Source organism: Schistosoma haematobium, chromosome 3, assembly GCF_000699445.3.
Source record: "Schistosoma haematobium chromosome 3, whole genome shotgun sequence".
NCBI lineage: Eukaryota > Metazoa > Platyhelminthes > Trematoda > Strigeidida > Schistosomatidae > Schistosoma > Schistosoma haematobium.
The window spans coordinates 41,155,383-41,178,313 of record NC_067198.1 but is presented as its reverse complement, the minus strand read 5'-3'; the positions used below and the strand labels follow the sequence as shown (position 1 = coordinate 41,178,313).

Genomic DNA, 22,931 nt, shown 5'->3' with positions numbered 1-22,931 from the left:
CCGATGAATTACATCCCAGGCTACTGAAGGAATCATCTAGCTTCGTTGCCAGCCCTTTAAGTATATGCTTTAACCTATCCGATACGCAAGGTCGTTTACCAAAAGACTGGAAAAACGCCATAGTAAGTCTTGTCTTCAAAACAGGTACGAAACGCAAACCTGAGAATTACCGCTCCGTTAGCCTAACTAGTGTGGTTGTTAAAATCTTAGAAAAGATTATTCGGAAGGAGTTGTTTAATTATCTCGATAAAAACCGGATCCTATCGGAGAAGCAGCACGGCTTCAGAATAGTTTATTCTTGTCTCACTAACTTATTAGTGGCTCGTGAAAGCTGGTGCGCTCTTAAGCACCAGAAGCTACCTGTAGACGTCGCCTTCATTTATTTCAGTAAAGCTTTTGACAAAGTTCCGCACAACCGGCTGTTATATAAATTAAGAAATGTCGGGACTGGAGGCAATCTATTTATGTGGATAAAAGACTTCTTAGTTAGGCGTCAACAAAGAGTAAGGGTGAACTCAAAGTTATCTAGCTGGGGAACTGTGCTTAGTGGAGTGCCCCAGGGTACAGGTTTGGGGCCAGTGCTATTCCTCTTGTATGTAAATGACCTTCCTTGTATCCTATCATCATCGGTCTTGCTATATGCTGACAATATCAAGATATGGAGAACGATACGATGTAAGGATGACAGCTTAGAACTTCAAAATGACCTGAAGAAGTTATCTGAATGGTCTCATACCTGGCAGTTGCAGATAAATAATTCCAAGTGTGTTGTGATGCATATCGGTCATCAAGGTACAGATACATACATGATGAATAACACTGAGCTACCTGTCGTCCAGACATATAACGACCTAGGAGTTATCGTTAGCCGAGACCTAAAGACTACTGCACACTGCCGTGCAATAGCCGCCAAAGGTTCTAGAACCTTATGGTCAATACGTAGGGATTTCAGTCATGTCGACGCCAAAACGTCTTTGACTTTGTATACAGTGTTTGTACGTCCTAAACTTAAGTAATGCATACAAGCGGCTAGCCCCTGCTTACAAAAAGACAGTGAGCTTCTGGAAAAGGTTCAGAGAACGGCGACTAAGCTGATTCCCGGAATAGCGAAGCTTCCGTATGAATCTCGACTGGTCAAGCCGAACCTTTTCCCGTTGTCATATCGCAGAACTAGAGACGACTTGATTACAGTTTTCAAATTGCTTAGTGCCAAATTTGCACCTGATATGCCCTCATTTTTCTTGTCTTCCAAAACAGAGAATTTACGAGGACACTCCAAAAAAGTTCATAAGCCCAGAACAAATTACTTGTCAGATGACCATCGACTTTCCCATCGAATCATCAACGAGTGGAATTCACTACCTCAGCACGTGGTTGAGATTCCATCCGTCGACTCTTTCAAAAGAAAGTTGGATCAACTGAGAGACCACCATTGCCAGGACTAACATAGGCCATCGAGCCTCCTGTCCTTCCCAAACTGAAACTGAAACTGAATTATGTGCGACCACATTTAGAGTACGGGATTCAAGCAGCTGTTGATGTCACAGGTATTCAGTGTTTGACAACGCTTCTACCAGTAACACCTTCTAATATATTTCGTTCCCACCAAGAGAAATCAAAAGACAGAGTCGAGGAGACCGGAAGAGTATATTTGGCGATGACCAATATATCGGAATTCTCTGATCTAATCTGGCTAGCGATTGCGGTTGATGTTGAGCACGGCGTTACCACACGTGATCTGGTGCGGATGCCTGACCGAGCGCCTTCAGCTAGATGAGTCCACTAAAACATATGGTCAGCATCCAATGTCGAAAACTTAATGCTATTTATTTTGGGGATTTATTTACCGCTACAGATCACTCCCCCCCTAGTGGGGCAGTGACGACCCTAAGACGTGGCCAGCCAGAAGTTTAAACCCAACGAGTTTGTCGTTGGTAAACACTCTTCTGATAGCTTACTAAATTTAGCAGCGTCTGGTCGTCTTTCCTTACTATATGGGACGGAGGTACAACATAGTAAAAAAAGAAAATGTACAATGAAAATTTCGGATCCTCATAAACGTCATCGTTCTTTTCCAGCCGTCCTGGAAAAGAAAAAGAAAATGTAAGTGCATGTCGAAATACACTCGTATGTGCGTAAAAACACAATGTCGGCGGAAAAAAATGGAAAATAAACTCATGAACACGTAATAGCATTAAAAAAATTGTTTTTTTTTGTTTTGTTTTTTTTAAATAGAAATAAAAATATATAAGCATATTAAAATTGTTTTTTTTTAAAAATAATATAAAATGTCGAGAAGTGCCTTACGTGCAATAGTCGTTTAAATGTTCTGGAAATCTCACCCTTCTTCCAGAACGCGTCGTTTTAAGTTTATTTTCGGATACTGTCGAAGTATCATCGTGTGTGTTGGTTGTCGGATGAGGTATTGTAAGTGTCGGAGTCGTGTCGTTCGATTGTACCGAAGGAAAATCGACGTGGATAGGATTTCCTTCTAAATACGCTGCTTTTAAGCGATCGATGCTGATGCTATCGTTTGTTCCGTTCTTATCGACTATATAGTACTTAGATTCACGTTGAAGAACTTTGAAGGGTCCTTCGTATGCTGATTCGAATGGTCGTCGATGCGAGTCTCGACGAATGAAAACGTGTGTACTATATCGTAAGCCAGGTTGAACGAAAACATCAGTTGATTGAGGTCGAGTGAAAGCAGGTTTAACTGAACGCATTGCGTTTGTAAGCCTGTTCGTGTAGGAGGTTAGATCCATGTTCATTGAAGAGGATGAAGGATCCACGAATTCTCCTGGAAGTCGAAGTGTCGTTCCATAAACGAGTTGAGACGCAGTGTATCCAATGTCAGCTTTCACTGCGTTGCGGATACCTAGTAAGACGAGTGGAAGAGCGTCGGTCCACTGTGAAACGTTTGCTGCTGATAGCGAAGCTTTCAGTTGTCGGTGAAAACGTTCTACCAACCCGTTTGCTTGTGGATGGTAGGCGGTCGTTCGGAAGCGAGTGATTCCTAAAAGTGTGGTCAGACGACGGAAAAGATCAGATTCAAACTGACGTCCGCGGTCTGTAGTGATGGTTGAAGGGCAACCGAAGTTTGCTACCCATCGTTCGACGAATGTGCGGGCCACTGTTTCAGCAGTGCTGTCCTTGATAGGTACTGCTTCTGGCCATCGAGTGAAACGGTCAACGCAGGTTAAGAGATAAGAGTATCCATTTGAATCTGGTAAAGGTCCTACCAAATCCAGATGAACATGGTCGAAACGGGCATCGGGAGTTTTAAACGAGCCTAAGGGACATTTATTGTGTCTGATAACCTTAGATTTTTGGCAGCTTACACAGGAGCGTGCCCACTCCCTCACGTCTTTATTCATTCCAGGCCAGCAAAACCTTTCTGCTATAAGCTTGATGGTTGCACGAACACCTGGATGCGAAAGTTTGTGCAATGTGTTGAAGACATTGCGTCGATAATGTTTCGGCACGATTGGGCGATCCCTACCTGTAGATGTGTCACAAAGTAAGGTTTCTTTACCTGTTCCCATCTGTTTGATGCGTAGTTTAAGGGTTGTGGACGATAACTCGTGCTGAAGATCACTGTCTTCTTTTTGAAGCTCGGCGAGTTTAAGAAGGTCGATTCCTTGGAAACTGTTCAAGGAAGTTATACGAGATAAAGCGTCTGCAACTACATTGTTTGCTCCAGAGATGTGTTGAATATCTGAAGTAAACTGCGAAATGTAGTCCAGTTGTCGAGACTCACGGGGAGAGTACTTGTCAGAAGGAGAGCTTAACGAGAAAGTGAGCGGTTTATGGTCCGTGAAAAGAGTGAATTCACGACCTTCGATGTAGTGTTGGAAATGCCGTACAGCACAATACATAGCTAGGAGTTCCCTACCGAATGTGCTGTACCTCGATTCGGTGTCTAGCAACCTTCTAGAGAAAAATGCCAAGGGTTGCCAGGAGTTGTTAACCCATTGTTGTAAGACTCCTCCGATTGCTGAGTCGGATGCGTCTACTGCGATGCTAATGGGTGCTCGGGTGTCCTGATGTGCGAGCATTGTTGCTTTAGCAATCAGTTCCTTAACTGTGGAGAATGCTTTTCGTGCGGTGTCGTCCAAATTAATGGATTTCGCATTTCCACGAAGTTGGTCGGTCAGAGGTTTCATAAGTAATGCGCATTTGGGTATGAAACGTCTATAGAAACTTACCAGGCCGTTGAACGTGCGTAATTGCTTGACGGTGGTCGGTTCTGGGTAATCCAGAATGGCCGCCACTTTGGTCCTAAGAGGTCGAATGCCTTGAGCATCGATAGTGTGTCCCAGAAAGTCTAACGAGTCGGTTCCGAATTGGCATTTCTGAACGTTTACAGTAATGCCATGTTTTTGAAGTCGTTCGAAAACAAGATCCAGATGCTTGAGATGTGTTTCTCTGTCCGGACTTGCGATTAGACAGTCATCAACATACGCGTGTACGAAGTTGAGACCTCGAAAAACGTCGTCTATGAATCTTTGGAATGTTTGAGCAGCATTCCTTAGACCGAAAGGCATTCGCAAAAATTCATAGAGTCCGAAAGGAGTTATGATAGCTGTTTTCGGTATGTCGTCAGTAGCCATAGGGATTTGGTTATACGCTTTAACCAAGTCGATTTTCGAAAAGACAGTTGTACCTTTCAAGGTAGCTGTCAAATCGTGAATGTGAGGCAACGGGTAACGATCGGGAATGGTTTTCGCGTTCAATCGCCGATAGTCACCAGTTGGACGCCAATCGTTGCTGTCCTTTTTAGGGACCATGTGCAACGGAGATGCATATGGGCTACTTGACGGTCGTATGATTCCTAAGTCCATCATGTGATCGAATTCGTTTTTCGCTAACCTTAGCTTTTCAGGAGCTAGTCGTCATGCTTTAGAGAATACAGGTGGTCCTGTAGTCGTGATGTGATGTGTAACGTTGCTGGTTACACACGGTAGTTTCGGTTGAGTTTGTTGTATCCCAGGGTACTTATCGAGTAGTGGTTGATAGAGTGGGTCTATCATATGTTTAACTGTGACTGGGGATACTCTACAACCAGTAAAAGAAGTTACGCAAACGGACAAATTAGTGTTCCCGTCTACTAGCCTCCCTTTGCGCGTATCGATGATCAGATTGTGGTGTTGTAGAAGGTCCATACCAATGATTGGTATAGAAACATCTGCAACAACGAAAATCCAGTGTATGGGTTTGCGTAAACCCACGTTAAGGTAAACGTACCTTTTGCCATATGTAGCGATCGGTTTTCCGTTTGCCGCCTGTAAGTTTAGGGTCGATTCGTGAAGTCGGTCGTTAGGATTTGCTGGGAGGACGCTAACTTCTGCGCCAGTGTCGACGAGGTAGCGAACTCTTGTTGTCACATCTGTGACGAATAACAGACGGCTTTGTTCGCCGGCTACGGTTGCCGTTAACGCGTGCCGGCTTGGAAGTTTCCCGAATTGTTTTTCGAATCAGTCGGTTTCGTGTTGGGAAAATTGCAGGGTTTTCTGCAATTTCTGGAAAGCTTTCCATACTGGTTATGGTACCAGCACCAGTCGGGGTTATCTGTCTCTCGTGGTCTAGAGACAGATCGCTTACGAGAAATGCTTCTACGTGGTGTGCGCGATCTCTTACGGTCGGTACGAAGACTAAGATAACGCGTGAGTGTGTGACATAAGTCGGTTATATCATTCTGAGTCGTGTGAGGCCTTTCTTTGACTGAAAATACCTCGGTAGTAGAAGGTTTCGTAATTTCTAGAATGCGGTCGGCAGATGCAGCTAGCTCGTCTAAGCCGTTGTTCTGGAACGAGACCAGAACTGCTTGCACCTGTTGGGGAAGTTTTGACAAGAAGAGTTGTTTGAATAGACCTTCGTCGAAAGTTCTTAGGCCTATAACCTCTCTCATCCGTTGCAACATGTCTGTCGCAGAACCGTGTTTCAGGTCGATGTTATTGAAGAGTTGATCTAACCTTTGTCGATCGGTTAGAGCTCCTCGTTTAAGAATCGAGCGTTTTAAGATTTCGTAAGGATCGGAAACATCACTAGTAAACATACTAGGTGTTACGTACCTGTTGAATTCGCGCGGTAGTGCCTTGACTACTGCGAGGAATTGTGCACGTGTGTCGATCACGCCGTGCTCGGAGAAGTCGGCTTCTGCGTAGCAAAACCAGGCTTCGATGTTGTCGGGCCAGAAAGGTATCAGTTGAAACGAAGGTGGGGACAAAGTCTTAAGCTTGAGTACTTTAGGTGCCTGTTCAGTCATGATGAAGTATGAAGTACGATAATGAACGAGGGGAAAATATATATATATCCAAGAAAAAACACGAAAAAAAAATCACAATGTTTAAAAAAAGTAAAAAATAAGGCAATGATATATAAAAATCCCAAAAAAGAACAGACTCACAGTTGCAATTAGGTGTACCAGATCACGTTGGGTTCACCAATGATGATGTCACAGGTATTCAGTGTTTGACAACGCTTCTACCAGTAACACCTTCTAATATATTTCGTTCCCACCAAGAGAAATCAAAAGACAGAGTCGAGGAGACCGGAAGAGTATATTTGGCGATGACCAATATATCGGAATTCTCTGATCTAATCTGGCTAGCGATTGCGGTTGATGTTGAGCACGGCGTTACCACACGTGATCTGGTGCGGATGCCTGACCGAGCGCCTTCAGCTAGATGAGTCCACTAAAACATATGGTCAGCATCCAATGTCGAAAACTTAATGCTATTTATTTTGGGGATTTATTTACCGCTACACAGCGTTTCCTTGTTTCAAATATGAAGCAGATATGCTAGAAAGAGTCCAACGACGAGCTACCCAGATGGTACAAGGTCTGTCCGGCCTATCTTATAAAAACAGACTGAGACACCTTAACTTATTTCTGTTATCTTACCGTAGAATACGGGGTGATCTAATATTGGCCTATCGTATACTGAACGATGACCTTGGTATTATCATGACTTATCTTTTGCTTCCGTCTAGAACCGATCATTTGAGAGGACATTCGAAGAAAGTTCAAAAGCCGAGATCAAACCGTTTACGTCTGGAGTTCTGTTTCTCGCACCGAGTAGTGAACAACTGGAATTCTCTACCGTAACACGTAATATCAGCACCGTCTGTTAATATATTCAAAACGAGGTTGGACCTCCACAGTATAACAAACTGCAAGGATTAATATAGGTCGATAGACCTCCTATCCTTATTACTGAAGACTGAAGACTAAATTCGGTAAAGATTTGATGTTTGTGACAGCGCAATTTTTAATGTCTGCGGTTTGGCGTGTTTTCGCGACCCATCCGAAAAAGCTTGTTGCTGGGACACTATGTTTGGTCTATTGTTATAAGTTTACGGGGGAAAAATATCGGTACGTTTTCATTTTACGCCTGCTCATGCAAATAGAGACTACGTTTTGCACCGAGAAATATGCTCCCATGTTTCTGTAGGTCACTCACCTTTGCCTATGATTATGTAGTCAGAAAATTACAAGACCGTTAATAGCACACAACCTCTACGCAGCCTGACTGTGTTTGTAAATCCATTCTCGCGTCGTGGGTATGTGCTAATATTCTATTTCCCAGAGGACTTTTAAAAGTGTTTGAAAACAATGCTGCTCCTATTTTAAACCTATCTGGTCTTGACGTTAAAATGGTTTATCTGGACACCGATTCTGAAATAAAGGACTTCATAAAAGTGCTAGATCCGAGCAGTACTGACGGTGTTTTAGTTGCTGGAGACGACAATTTGATCCAAAAAGTATTTTCCTTGTCATAACGCACATTGTTTAGGCAGTTACAAGTTTGTTATCTCGGGGTGATTTTAAAGTAAGTTGGATCTCATAGCTAACAAATCGTCACAGACTACTCCTTTGTGGTCATTGCCAGTCGGAGCGGTGCCCGTAGGTATTTGGAATGGGCTTATAAACTCTATCTGTGAAAAAACAGTTGTCCCTAAGTAAGCTAATATAATTTATCCTTGTACACTTTTTATCCACTTTCATATTTTAATGTTCTTGACTTTTATTTTGAATTTGAGCATGATATTAGTTACTTTGATCTGAATAGGTGTGGATAGGTAATATTAAAAAGAACAATCTAATTCATCAAAGTCGTTGAGCATATGAAATAAATGTTTGTTAAGTTTATTGCTAACAAGCAATATTGAGGGTTATTTCAGGATCTAGCCCGTAACGAACTTCATATTGTACTTCATCTTTTGGATTGCTGTTTGACATATAAGTACTAACTCTACTACTACAGGATTTGAATCGACAACTGCATCTCGGTGCTAATGTGGTATGGCAACTCGAACTGACGTACATACGTACGAAGTTCTACGTTGTTACTGACTGACTGATTGACATTTTTAGAATCTGAATGTTTTGATGAATCCGTTTGTTCACTGCTTAACCTTTCATCTAATAAATATCAAAGTCTAACATGTCTAGTTTGTTAATGTTTATTATCATTGTTCTTATATGCTCACACATTGTAGATGGTTTTACAACGCTTTACATTCTGTCCTGCAACAGAATACTAAAAGAAGAAATGTTTTGGAAGTAAAAGTTATTTCAGACGTGAGTTTATAGTTTTAGTAAATGTCACTTTTCTCTGATTAATTGTTCTCTGTGATATACTTTTAATCTACACAGTTTTATTTATTGAATTCACGTAAAACCTACTACAACTTGGCATTACGAATAAAATATCTTTTTAAAAATGGAATTTTAACACATATAATAGTTGGAATTGCTCATATTGTCAGTTCAACTCCCATGAACTACTGGGCGTTTTGTGAGTATGCTTTTCATTTTACGTTTAGAAATCGGTTGATTCATAAGTTGAAGGATAAATAGTCATGTATGTGAATATGTTACATGCTCTCCCAATTTCATTATAACTAGTTATTTGAGAGAATTTCCGTTTATTTTAAAGGTTCATGTAACATATCGGGTATCTAATGATTAATTTATTCACCGTATAAATTTTTCGGCGTATTTTCGTGATGTGTGCTGATCGAAAATCTTTCAGTTCCTAAATTTTAATTCTTTAAATCAATATATCACTGATCTTAAATGTATTTTGAATTCTACTGGATCTCAATCAGAAAAGCTTCCCTACAACAGCTGAATTTCTTACTCTAGTTAGTCAAGCATAGGAGAAGATAGAAAGTCTCCTTCATTGGTTAAGAGAGGAAGTAAAATGTGGATAAATTAAAATAATCTAGAAAAGCTGAAATATTAGAGGCATATTTTAACTAGTGTTTCATCATCTTCATGAACAATGGGCTTACTAAATTATTTGTAAATCAACTGATTAGTACCAGTAATTATTAGTATTTGTTCTTAAACCTCATGAGAATACAAACGAAAATCTTTTCAACTTATTGTGTAAACACACTTGGTGATATATGCCTTCAGTCTGAATTCTGTATTCATCCTGGCTACATCACAAAGTGATCTATGTCATTTAAAAAGCTTTTTGAAATGAGCAATCTCATCTACGAAGTATCATTCTTTTTACACATTTCTTACCTATCATGTAATTTTTACATGGAAATCATCTTATTTAGGTGACACATAATGTTTTGAAATCGTTTGCTTATAACTTTTCAAATAGGATAGTCAACCAATTGAACAATCGAAGGCGTCATCTGCGAATACTTATTCTTTATTAGGTATTGAATGGAATATTTGGAGAGATATAGAACTTGGTGGGGGTTGTGGTGTTAGTGATAGGCATAAAAAGCCAACAAATCCTAACGATCACCGTGGTGTACTCACAACACTTTCAGTTTCATCTCCTAGATCTTGGAGTCGTAATTTTGGTGCATTGTGGAGATCTACTTGGTATTGGCTTCGATCATCTGAAAACAATGCTCAAATATATCCTCATAGTGATTCTAAAACTTCATCGAATTTCTTCGCAGATTCTTCAGTCACTATATCTGACAAAAAGCCGGAAAAAAGTCGTGTGAAATTCGCTCGCCTTTTTTATACTCCAATTTGTACAGGATGTTCGAAATGTTGGGAGAAGAAGTTAATGGTAAGTACCTTATCATATTTAGACGCCTACTTACTAATACTGATAGATTGTAGTGGTTACATAAGAGGAACGAATTTAGTCAGAACCAAGGATTAGACAAGCACAAGAATAATTACTACTTAATGATGAACTGATGTGTATATCTTAGTTTTATCTGAAGTCAGTCGCCGTATAAACGGCTAATCACTATATCTTAAACTGTGACCTAGTAACTTGTGTTCAGATCGTGTGCGGAGCACCGATCCCCTCAAGATTGAAATCGGCACGAAATCTAGGTCCAGGGTTTCCTGTCGTCTACCTACACCAACATAACATGGCATAGTTAGCTTATCGATGACGAAATATAATAGTCCAGTTTTTCCCCTCACTTAAATGTGTTTGTTTTGCCATCAGTCTTTAGTATTTCATGTTAATAAACTAGCGACAATTAATTTCCTCTTTTAGTTTTATAAATTAGTCTGACTATGATAATCATTAGTAATACGTATGTTGTCACCTCATTTTAGTGTATAGAATTTTATTAACATATTGACTGGTGATACATGAAAATGTTTTATCAAATAAAAACCAAAAAATCAACCGTTTTTATTAATTTAGCGATTATTGCAACAAAACATTCTCTGAATACTAGAAAATAAGTCAGTTAAGTGAATTTCAATGATAATGCTTCGTGTTCTTGTACTCAGGAACTCCGTGATAAATAATATAATTCGTACTATAGTTAGCTTTTAATTTTTCCCTGTCAGTTCTAATTTCACTCAATCCAGTCTAATTTTAGATTGCTTCCTAATGTTTGTCAAAACGATTTTTATTCAACAAATTTCTTTGAAATAATCAACTGTATTTTTGATGGACAGAGTTATAAAGAATCTGGTCTGGAAGTAAATGCAAAGAAATCATCATCTCTATTAGGAAGAATATTTGGATTCTCACTAAGCAGTAATAATAACAAATCAAATATTGATGAAGTGAAAAGTGTAGAAATTCAACAACAAATCAAAGCTAAGAGTTCCATAGACAATCCTGCATGTGGAGAACTAAAGGAATTAATCGTTGAAAAGGCTTCTGGATTCACAATCACTCCAGAAGGAGTAAGTCTGTGTATGGCAGTAAATTTATGAGTTTTATTGTTATAAAAACAGGTTTGTACCAGTTTCATGATTATTCAGTGACTCGAATAGCTGTAAATGATAATTTTTCTTTATTGATTTTTTTACCATCCTATTTGTAAGATGGATATCAAATCAATCTGTATCTGTGTCGGAACACTAGTCATTGGTTAATGAGGTAGTGTATCTTCATCGATTGAGGTGATTGCAACATGTATGCCCAACGACTGCCTGTCTCTACGGGCAATGTTGTCTGGTGTAGTAGGCTGAAAGAAAGCTAGGGGAGACCAAACCAGAACGTGTTATCAGTCCATAAAGTCATTAACCCGTTGCATTGAGCCGTGTAGGTAGGTTCATATTATCTGGTTGAAGTCGGGGTGACTGTCGAAACCAATGGTTACAGACTGTGTGATATGGCTCCGACTCGTGCTCAGTGGCACAGGTTCATACACTTTATTTTCTCTAAATCTCTAAATCCTATGCCTTTTTGTTTCTTTTTTACACCTAATCTTTTTGGTTACTAATGATATTGTTAATACTTGTACAATGCTGATATTTGTCTTAATAATTCTATTTCTGTGTGATTATGTTATATGGCAACTTGAACTGACACACATGTGTCAGGTTCTACGTTATATATGACTAACTGACTGGAGCATTAGCCTCAGTTATACTCAAGAGATCGCCTCACCAATCCAATTAAACGTTATGGGAGTGGTAGATTGGAGTATGTAGTCAAACATTATTAATAAATCAATGTGATCAGGACTTGTTTCTTTGGTATGTTTCAACAAGGAAGACATCATGGAGTATTAGTGAGGAATTAATGTAGCATGTTTAGTTATGCATGAACTTATATGCTATGTTAAACTTGTCACCTTTGGTAATCAATCCAATTTCGAGATAATCTGATCTGTTAACCGAATTTAGTCACTCAAATTAATGGTGTATTCTGAATGAATTCAATCAGCTGTATGGTGACATTTGTTGATGTATGATTGAAAGCATCTGGCAGGTTATTCTAAATGGAAATATCGTTTTTGCCGATAATCGTCACTTAGGTTTATTTTCGATCATTAGCAAACTAATGTTTCATGTCTTGTTAATACATATTACCGATAATTCCTTACAAGCATGAAATCCTGCTCATGATTTCCTGTTGATCGCCTCTAATCATTCTACATAATTCTTTCTTATCTGCCTAAGTATTCAGTGTATGTCTTCTATCAGTAGTTCAAATTCACTGGGAATTTCTTACGGAGAAAGCAATAAAGCAGAAGTCAGAATCTTGTTGTTACTTGTATTATCTATCGATTTCCATTTATTAGTCTGTATGCAATTATTTTTTATGTTCGACAGTTAGATTATCTCATTTACTAGGCCCAGGTTAGTGTAGTTACCTTCAAGCTACGTGCTGAATGTGAAAGCTAATTATACTAACCAGTTGTCTAAATTGATGCAGTTGGACCAGGATTATAAATCATTCCCTTGCTCTAATAATAAATAGAACTGATCGTCCAAACCTCATTAGATGGAGCAGGGTTCGAAACCGTAGTTCACTGGTTGAAATTGTTTTGACCTGAATAAATAAATCACATCCTTACCAACGCCTGTATTTTTTGTTTTAATGAATACTACACCATAACCAATCTTTATATTGATTAATCTGTTTAATAACTCATATTAGGAGGGTTACCGCCAAATGCCCTGGTATGGCCGAGAGCGGGGTGGGTTCGCCCTCCCTCTCGAAATACTCCCACACGGCCACGCGTATACAGTCTCTGCCAGGGAAGTCCTACTCCACTGCCTTCTCGTGGCGCGGGTGTTGTTTACGAAAATGAGAGGATGAAAAGCGAATGTCCGTCGCTTTAACCTGATCCTAAACCAAATCAATGGTGCACATGGGCTGCCTCCAGTATCCTGCGGGAACAAATGGCGTATGAACCAAGACTGTCAGGATTCTAATCCTGTACTCACCCTGGATGGTGAGCGGATATCAGTAGTCAAGAAGTTCGTTTATCTAGGTAGCTGCATAAGTGCTGGTGGTGGCGTGAGTGATGAGATCAATGTACGTATAGTGAAAGCCAGAGTGGTTTATGCCAATCTGGGCCATCCTTGGTGCCTTCGTGATGTTAGTCTGGCTGTAAAAGGTCGGATCTACAGCGCGTCGGTGAGAGCAGTTTTCCTCTATGCTTGTGAAACCTGGTCTCTCTGAGTTGAGGATGTTAGACGACTCTCTGTGTTCGATCATCGTTGTCTCCGAAGGATTGCTGACATTCAGTGGCAACACCATGTTAGTAATGCAGAGGTTCGGCATCGTGTGTTCTGGCACAGAGACGATAATGCAGTCGGTGTCACCATCTTGAAACACCGACTTCGGTGGCTTGGACATGTTCTATGAATGTCGTCCCACGTCGTGCATTATTTGCCGACTCTGGGACTAGTTGGGAAAAGCGGAGAGGTGATCAGTATATGACATGGTGTCGTGGCATGAAAGAAAGCTGCAAAGGGCTGGCTTGTGTTGGTCCTTCACGACTCCCTGTCTGGGGTCCGTGAGGTAGTGCAACACATTGGCTAGAGACGTTGTCAGATATGGCTCAGAATAGAAGCCAGTGGAGATCCTGCTGTAACCTTCTTTTACTTTCTTTATAAAAAGTGGTTGCTTCTTCCTTAGCTGAAAGATCTCTTCTGATTTTACGTTTCTGTTTCACCCATTATTATTATTATTACACTACCTTACACTAATCTGTTCGTTATTGCTCTATTTTAACGCTACTTAGCTTTCACTTTTTCCTTCCTTTCTTCAAATTCTCATTGTTTTGTGTGGCGTATATATATTTGGCGCACTCTTGTACCAATATGTGTTCAAATAAATAAATAAACTAGTAGGGGTGATGGAATATAATAAGTGGACGTTTTTAGTGAATTATTGTATGGATAATCGTAAATCAAAATCTGTATTTAGTCACTCAGTAACAACGTAGAACTTCGTGCGTACGTACATCAGTTCGAGTTGCCATACCACATTAGCACACAGATACAATTGTCGATTCAAACCCCATGGTGGTAGAGGTAGTAAAAGTGTAAGCAGTAATCGGAAAGATTGGGGTTTGAAGATGTTATTTAAAGAATATAATTCAGTGAAATAAATTTGAAGAGAGAAAAAAAGAGACATGAAGAATTCAGAAGATTAGAATTTGGGAGAACGCAAAGAGTGGATGCACCTACGCCATTGCAAACGATTTTGAGCCATGTCATTCAGGGTCTCTAACCATCGGTTGTTATGATCTCGCGGTCTCCAACCAGGTAGTCTACACCTAGCAACACAACTCAGTCCACTTGTCAGTGACTTCATGGACATGTGTCATGTGTTGGTCTGGCCGCCCCTAACTTTCTTCCAATCTACTCCTATACCGTAAAACATCGCACGTCGAGTCAATTGATGGTTGGGCATACGTAACACATGTCCCAGCCATCTCAACTGATCAAGTTTCACTACGTCATCAATCGATTTGTCATCTTACCTGGTACTCATTTCCTACCAACTGCGTTACTTACTCGGTGGTCCCAGGATATACGAGCAATGCTTCGAAGACACCTATGATCGAATATTAGTAACCTACGGATATCCTCTACTCTTACTGGCCATGTTTCACTGCCATAAAGTAGGACGGAACTAACTGCTGCGCAGTGAACCTGTCCTTTGATTGGTAGACGGATATCTCGTCTACTCTATAAATAACGAAGTTGTCAAAAGCTATTCGAGCCTTCTGTATGCGTGATGAGATTTCATCACACACAAAACCACAAGGGCTGATGAGACTCCCAAGATAAGTGAAGCGGTTGACGCGCTCAACTACTTCATTCTCTATCATTAGTTCAGGTGCCTATGCAACCCAATCCTGAAGCAAAATTTTGCATTTCGAGGGAGAGAATCGCGTTTCGAACATGCTTGCATTGTTTTGTATAGTGATCAGAAGACTGGACTTTGTCAGCGTCTTCACCAAATAGAACTATGTCATCGGCATATTCTAGGTCAAAAAGTGAGTCTTGCGGTAGAAGTGCAACTCCTGGAAATTTAGTTGAGTAAAGTGTTATCTCTAAAAGCACGTCAATGTCAAGGTTAAACAAGAATGGAGGCAGTGGACAGCCCTGACGAACACCACTTGAGGTAATCAATTCTGATGACAGTTCGCCATAAGCTCTCACCCGACCAGTTGTGTTTGAGTAGAGAGCCTTTACAAGGTTAATGTACTTCTTTGGTACTCCTTTCAATGACAAACACTGCCATAGGACCTCACGATCAACAGAGTCGAATGCTGCTTTAAGGTCGAGAAGTACTACTATGGTGGGGCGTCTGAATGTGTTTCTATGTTCTAGAACCTGACGTTGTGTGAATATCTGATCTATACAACCACGTCTAGGTCGGAAACTAGCCTGGTTTTCTCTAGTCTGCTCTTCACGAGCTTTAGTTAGGCGTCGAAGTATTATTGAAGCTAATGTTTTTCAATATTATATTAGTCAAACTGATTCCTCTGTGATTGTCACAAGAGGACTTTTGTCCTTTCTTATAAACTGGTACATTCCGTGATTGAGACCAATCAGATGAGGTTACTTCTAGATCCCAGATTCTACCTAAGACCTCGGCCAATGTCACTGCTAATACTGAACCACCATTCTTAAAAATCTCAGGGGTAAACCTATCAGGACTTGCTGCTCTTCCTCGCTTCAGTTTTCCTATCGGATTTTCAATTTCATAAAGATTTGGGGAACTTACATCAACTTGCCTTTACTAGCAGATATCACTGCTGTTTTCACAGCTTCTCATATATCATTCCAAGCTGCCTCAGTGTGGGTATCACTTACATGACTGTCTAATTGTGTTTCTAGTTGTTCCTGAAATATATACTTAGCTTGGTTATTATTAAGTAGAACCCTAAGAGGTACTGATTCTAAGCATGTGCTCCAGAACGAGTGATAGTGTTCTATCGAGCTCCTCCATCGGTGGTTGATAGCGATGTGATCTAGTGCAATCCAACGTTGGTACGAATTCGGAGGTCGTCATGTTAAAAAATGTTGTTACTTACGCTTAAAGTTAATATCTGCAAGAAATGGGCGATTATCTGAGTATAGCTGTAATAGACAGTCACCATTATCTGTTCTTTGAGCCATGACGCCATAAGATCCACCCATGTGTCTTTCCTTTTCTCTTAGTTTACCTACTTGAGCATTAAAGTCACCAGCTACTATTACTACATCAGAACGCCTAACTTTTTGGAGGAGGTCAGAAAGGTTTCTGTAAAACTAGTCTTTTACCTCATCTGAGCTGCAGTTAGTAGGAGAGTAAGCGGGGAAGACGAAGAGTCAACGATGATTGTTCCTATCTTTCCGGGTTTAGTAGAACGTGGTTTCAGGAGACCGAGAATAACATTCCGCGCACTCAAATCGTTTGCATTAGCGGCGCGAGGTGATAAAGGAACGTGGGAAGGGTCAGTCGTAGATATAAGAAAGTTATTAGGAGGTGAAAATCTGTGTTACTATGTGTGTTACAAGAGAATAAGTGATTTAATTAATTAGATTAGATAATCAATGGTCCGTTTCACGTTTAAATACACACTTGGTAGTTTTGTGTAATCCATTTAAATATGTACCGATAAAAATGTATATGTCTTTAGGATCACATTCGTTTGGATATTTTGCGTCGTTCCACCAGCTATTGGGATCATATACAACAGTTTCGCGCATGGCTCCTTTCTCAACCGTATTCATTTAAATCTGGTAGTCAGGTAATATTGTGTGATAAATTGCGTTTGTTTCCTGGTCAAACTGAGGTGAGCGTTTTTTTCGTTTCTATATTATCAAACCGTTATTAAGCTAAACCATATCTTTATATTGTTTCATGAATGTTTGTTTACAATATTTATTTGTTCATTCGTTTGAACAATAGGAACCTTGTGCCGAAATTTCAGCGTTTTTGTTGATGAAGAGACAGGGGGAGATTATATACTGGTGAATATTTCTTAGTGATTTAATTCTAGTAATAGAGTTGGGAAAATTATGGAAAATCAAGGCGTCAAATTAGTCCGAGTTGGTGATTATCTCAATTTCTAAACTGATAAGCGAATTAATTTAGCTTCTGAAATATTAAAAACGAGGTTTTTTAATTTTTCGACTAGACAAGCATGACATTGATCACCACCCAGTGATCAATCAATTGTGATTACATCTCAGTCCTACAGGAGGTTAGTCACGGCTCGGATAGCTCAGTGGTAACGTCTCTGACTGTGAAGCTGGGTGACACGAGATCGAATCCGCCAGGGAGCACCAATTCCCTCAAGATTACAGGTACACCTTGCTGACGAGTGCCAAGTAGCACGAAACCCGGGTCCAGGGTTTCCTGTTGACTACCTCCAACTACCATCTAAATATCAATACATAGTGCCCGCAGTGTCGAGTCACCTAAACTGGTGGCCACATTGCAACATGATCGATAGCATTCGATCTGCACTAATAAGGACTAGACAAGCATGACATTGATCACCACCCAGTGATCAATCAATTGTGCATTGTTCGACTCAAATTAAACACAGTCGAATGATAATTTGGTAATTGTTAAAAACTTGTATCTTATTGTTCCGTTTGTTTAAATATCTGAATTTTTCAAACTCAACTGTTGGCAGCTAACATGTAATTTGATGAAGGTCCGCCATTTACATGTTTTGCGTTATCACCTCTTATAACTAACGTGATCTCGGATACTGTGACTTGTTCTATGTATCGATTTGTGTAATCATTATCAGTGGTTTTTTGTACTTAATTCTATCTTTACTTATATAGTATATTGGGGTTTTTTCTGTTAATTCGTTTGTTCACTTTAAATTCTTTCTCTGCTACTCAAAATTTATATGTACATATATGTTCATTGTTATAGAACGAGTTTTATTGGATTGACAACGACTACTTTGAGGCCCACCCGATTGAAGTGAATTTGCGCCGCAACGCTGTCAATCTTTTCATGTAATTTAATACTTTCACTTAAATAAACTAGATCTGTTTTCCTATTTTAATGTATAATTGAAGCTTCTCTTTGCTCTCTGGTTGGGAACTTAATTTTTACGTTGAAAGCAGTCCCATTATGTAGACATAATTGAGCAAGTGGCGAGTTGTGTTGTACTTTGAAAGCTTACCACACTAATTCATTACATATCTCATAAGGATACCTGGCTTCATGGTTGAAATCTGTCAGGAGTCCATGGTACAGTGCCAATTCATCCATTTTGATTGGTTACGTTGAAGTCAAGCTCTGTTCCTTTTTGTCTGTCTCATAGTTGGTTTTATACTACAAGAATATTGCTTGACAGACTTGTCGTGTTTTGGTTATGGAAGGTTTCTAGTACGTTAGTACCATTGTTACTATTTTTATACAAGCATTGTGAACTACGGTTGCTGTTACAAATAACTTGTCGTGTAGTTCTTCTGAGTTACTATCAGCAAGTGGCATAGGAGCCAGAGTACTTGCTGTTTAAAGTTTACTCATTACTGCCGGTGTGTAATTACCAATCTTAGTACTGATCATTTTCGACTTTGAATATTCCATATAATCTTTATTGGATCAACTGACAGTGCTACAAACAGGTCAGTGGTAGGTTCTGATAAAGTTAATGAAAGGCCTGTCTGTAGGTATCATTAAGCGAAGACTAAGAAGCCAGTTGTGGTACATAGATCCCGAGAATAAGTAACTTTATAGGTCTATAGTGGTGACGTCTGACACACTTAACAAAATAATTGTGAGCACATATACAAGAACCAGTGATATCATATGTGATAACACATCGGCCTATAATCATGATAAACTTTCGTGTCATGTCACTCTGTTTGCCGCTTCACTGGATTTTAGGTCGTAACATAGGAAGGAATTCGGAGAGTAGCAGTCACAGATATTTCGTATTCGTTATCCTCTTTAAACCCAGACAATCAGCTTTCCCCTAAGTACAATCAAAAAATAAATAAATCGATTAGGGGAATCGACTTGACGTTTGACTATTACCCATCAGTTGTATGAAGACCGTTTCCATCACAGTAGATTGTCTACCATCTTGAGTAAAGAATCGTGGTCAGACAGCAAAATAGCTGTCTATCATGAATAAAGTTTTATTGTATTTCCAAAAACACCTAGTCAATGTATTTTGATTTCCAATGAATTCAGGTCTTAGAAGCCAATATAATTGTTGTCACAGGAACTTGGCTCACCGTAGATGTAGACTGTTCTGCCATCATTGGAGGTTACATCCATATTAGAAGTGATAGAGTTTTAAGTCGCAAGGGAGGAGCCATAATGTTGTGTGTTAGGGATCACTTTCGTATACAATCAATTGTATCGGTGGCAAATGTGAGATAGTATATTGCACAATTACGCCTAGAAACGGGTTAGTGGCTATAGGAAGAACGTACCGTAGTCCGTGTTTTCTCGTTGACGACTTTACCTTAAGACACAACTGTTGTTGGAGTAAAGCAGAATGTTGTCTCATCATTGGAGATCTCAAGGCACTGCATATTACCGGACAGGGCCTACATAACCGGATGGGTGTTCCGATTGCGACCTTCGATCAATCATTGTTCAGTGTTCTCGTGTATCTGCTTCACTCCGACACTATATCTGGCGAGCTAATATTCCGGCAATCCACCGACTAGTCGGTCGATACAGATGGATCGATCGAAGACGAATGGAATAGCTTTGAGGCTACATTCGAGCCCGTAACATCATCGTTTATCACATGGTCAACACGTAAGCTATTACATTGCCCTCCATGGATTACTAAGGGAACTCAGAAGCTGTTGAAGCGTATGAAACACTTCTGGGACTCAATCTCGTCAACATGACATGCATCATTTATATGTGAATATAAAACAATCCGGAATACATGTAAATTCCGTACTACTTACGAACGACAATTGGCATATTGCCGTACTTGTTCGAAACGATTGTTTTCGTGTGTTAAACGGCGGGTGAAACGTAGTGATGTTATTCTCCCGTTACGGTTACACGGAAATTCAGATTTACTAGCTGAATCAGATCGGGCAAAGTCTAAGAATTTTAAAATATTTATCGGAGTCAACTCTGCGTGTATGATTACAAATACTTGTTCTTATAACACCGCTCAGATATCAGCTATAAGATCTGCACATGTGACTGGGGAAGCTGTCCTCTCATTGGTAACTAATCTCGAACCTTGTAAGATACCGAGTTGTGATGCGTTACATTCACGACTGCTGTAATCTCTCGCCGAAGTCATTTCAAGAGCGCCATTGACGCTCTTCAACATGCTACTTTCACTCGCTCAACTCCCTAGAGACTTGAAAGACGCTTTGATCAGTCCTATATTTATGGATGGTCAGAGACAAATCTTATCTGACTACCAGCATAGTCGATAAGTTACTTGAAAAGATATTTCGGTTCAAGGAACTAAGTCACATAGATTCACACAATCTGTTAACTCCCGACCAACATGGGTTTCACAACGAGCGTTCATACTTGAATAACTGACTTATTGCGAAAGAGGATTAAACAACGACCCTAGACAACGGTCTGTTTGTCGATGTGATATCCATAGATTTTAGCAAAGCGTTTGGCAAGGTTTCACACTTAGATCTTATGCAGAAGCTCTCGAGCTTCAGAATGATAAATGCCGTACAAGAATGGATAAGTAACTTCTTATGTGACCATAGAAAGAGAGTGTCAATGGAACGCTATCCGAATGAAAGCTGGTCAAAAGTGGTGTATTACAGGGCACCATCATAGGTCATATACTTTTCCTTCTATACGTTAATGAACTACCGCTTTTGCTTGAGTTGTCGACATTATTGTTTGCGGATGATGTAAATATCTGGAGAACAATAAAAATTGAGGCTATTCATTTTGATCTCCAAGCTGACTTAAACGAATTGGTTAAATGGGCTCGGGGATGGGACTTAGAAGTTCATTCTCGGAAGAGTGTGCTCATGCACATCGGACACGGTGATAGTTTTAATTATACTATTGATGGTCTATCGGGCTCACCAGTTTCGTGCCTTTAGGTAACCCTCGTGCTATTGACAGGAGAAAACAGACTAGTAGTAGATCTTCGCGCAGTCACAGAGGAGCGTGGGATTACTTGTTCGGACAAACAAAGTCTCTTAACATTCAATATAAAATAATAGGAATTATAACATTTTTTATTTGAATAGTTGAGATCATGAGTGAATTGAAGCTAAAGTACCATGTTTCAATATAGTGAAATTGATCATTTTGACATTTGGTAAATAAATGGTAGGCTTTTATTTATTACGTTGACATTACACGTACGTATACCCAAATGTCATTTGATACAATTAACTATGTTTGTATAATTGAGATAGACATTTATTTTGTCAGACGTAGGCTTGTACTTTTACACTTTATGTAACCAATATTTCAAATACTTGTCAAAACTTGTTATTCAACAATGTAGAATATTAAATGGGGATTTTTAAACTGCAAATATGCTGCTGACATTGCGTGCAAAACTTGTTAAGCCCAATTGACGAGCATAATAACTCATTCACATGACTACTTACACAGACAAGTATTTTTTGTCATAACTTTAAACTGCTCAACTGCAAAGAATGTACAGGTAAAAACAATTAACGCTTTTAATGGATTAACAAAATAAGGCAATTTACACTCCTGTATTTATTTATGACACCACTTTTCAGGCGAAACTAAACAACTATTTTGTACTAAGAATTACTGTTTGGAAAAGTACCCAATCACATAAATATTATTTGCTACTCTCTGAGTAAAATGAAGTTGGTATCTTTTATTTTTAAAGTCTACATTTTGATCAAAACTGGGATGGAACAGTCAGACAGAAATGTTTTTTTTTATTGGAATAGTTGACATCATGAATGAATTGAAGCTAGAGGAGCACCATGAAAAACCTGTTAATGTCCAACTTCAAGTAATCCACGAAATTTTTATAAATCTCAATTGATTATATTGTTTAATCACTAAGGCTTAATTAGAATTCATCAATGTTGGTTCAGTTGACCTTTCCTATAGAAATGATGTCGTTGTACTAGTGAACTGGTAGTACTACATTCGCCTATCGTAACTATATGACAAAAACATTGAAACATTTTGAATAAGTTTTGCATGTACTATTGTTAGACAGATAAGTGTTCATTAGATGACATTTCCTATACGAAATCGTTTACTTAAACCGTATATTTGATAAAGCTTAAAAAGCGTTTACGAATACGTGGACGATAATCACATAATGATTATTAATCTTAAATGAATTTTGATGGTTTCATCACTTGACCTTTGCCATGGAAATAAGGAATTGAAACGAAAGAATTTAAATCAAATTGTGGTTGGCCCTGAAAAGGGCCTTTACTCGTTCTCTTAACAGTTCCGAATTTCATGAACAAAGGAGTTGTTATGATTCCGTTATAGCGTCGCACATGGGACAGTGGATTCCATGGACATGTGGTGATGGGTCGTAGGCACAAAATAAATGAAGCATTGCTTCGCATGGACAAAAAATCTAGGTACTTCCATCAGCAGTTTCATGTGGCGGTTGCGCAAGATTGCAAATATCATAAAATCTGTTGTCATACGCGTCTTCGTCAATGTCGTCGTCTCGTTCAGTGTTCTACCACCATTTCTCCAACATACGTATTTAATATACGGCTTCCGATTTCTATGTAAATGAGAATCCCTTACCACATAATGGCAGTACGTGGCTCT

The 22,931-nt window shown here is 39.4% G+C and overlaps 1 protein-coding gene across 2 annotated transcripts; it reads left to right on the top strand.

Moving 5' to 3' along the window:
* The first annotated feature begins 7,276 nt into the window (after positions 1 to 7,276).
* Positions 7,277 to 18,238, top strand: MS3_00005795 (uncharacterized protein). Of its 2 annotated transcripts, none has more exons than XM_051213876.1 (9): positions 7,277 to 7,378; positions 7,414 to 7,453; positions 7,487 to 7,835; positions 7,871 to 7,965; positions 8,506 to 8,587; positions 9,630 to 10,055; positions 10,913 to 11,146; positions 16,840 to 16,995; positions 18,096 to 18,238. In XM_051213876.1, exons 6-9 carry the CDS (start codon positions 10,053 to 10,055, stop codon positions 18,183 to 18,185), a joined length of 483 nt encoding a protein of 160 aa, XP_051069892.1. In that variant the 5' UTR covers positions 7,277 to 7,378; positions 7,414 to 7,453; positions 7,487 to 7,835; positions 7,871 to 7,965; positions 8,506 to 8,587; positions 9,630 to 10,052; the 3' UTR covers positions 18,186 to 18,238. The 2 variants fall into 2 exon arrangements, with proteins under 2 accessions (XP_051069892.1, XP_051069891.1); XM_051213875.1 differs by having other exon boundaries at positions 7,414 to 7,767; positions 7,800 to 7,835.
* The last annotated feature ends 4,693 nt before the right edge of the window (positions 18,239 to 22,931 follow it).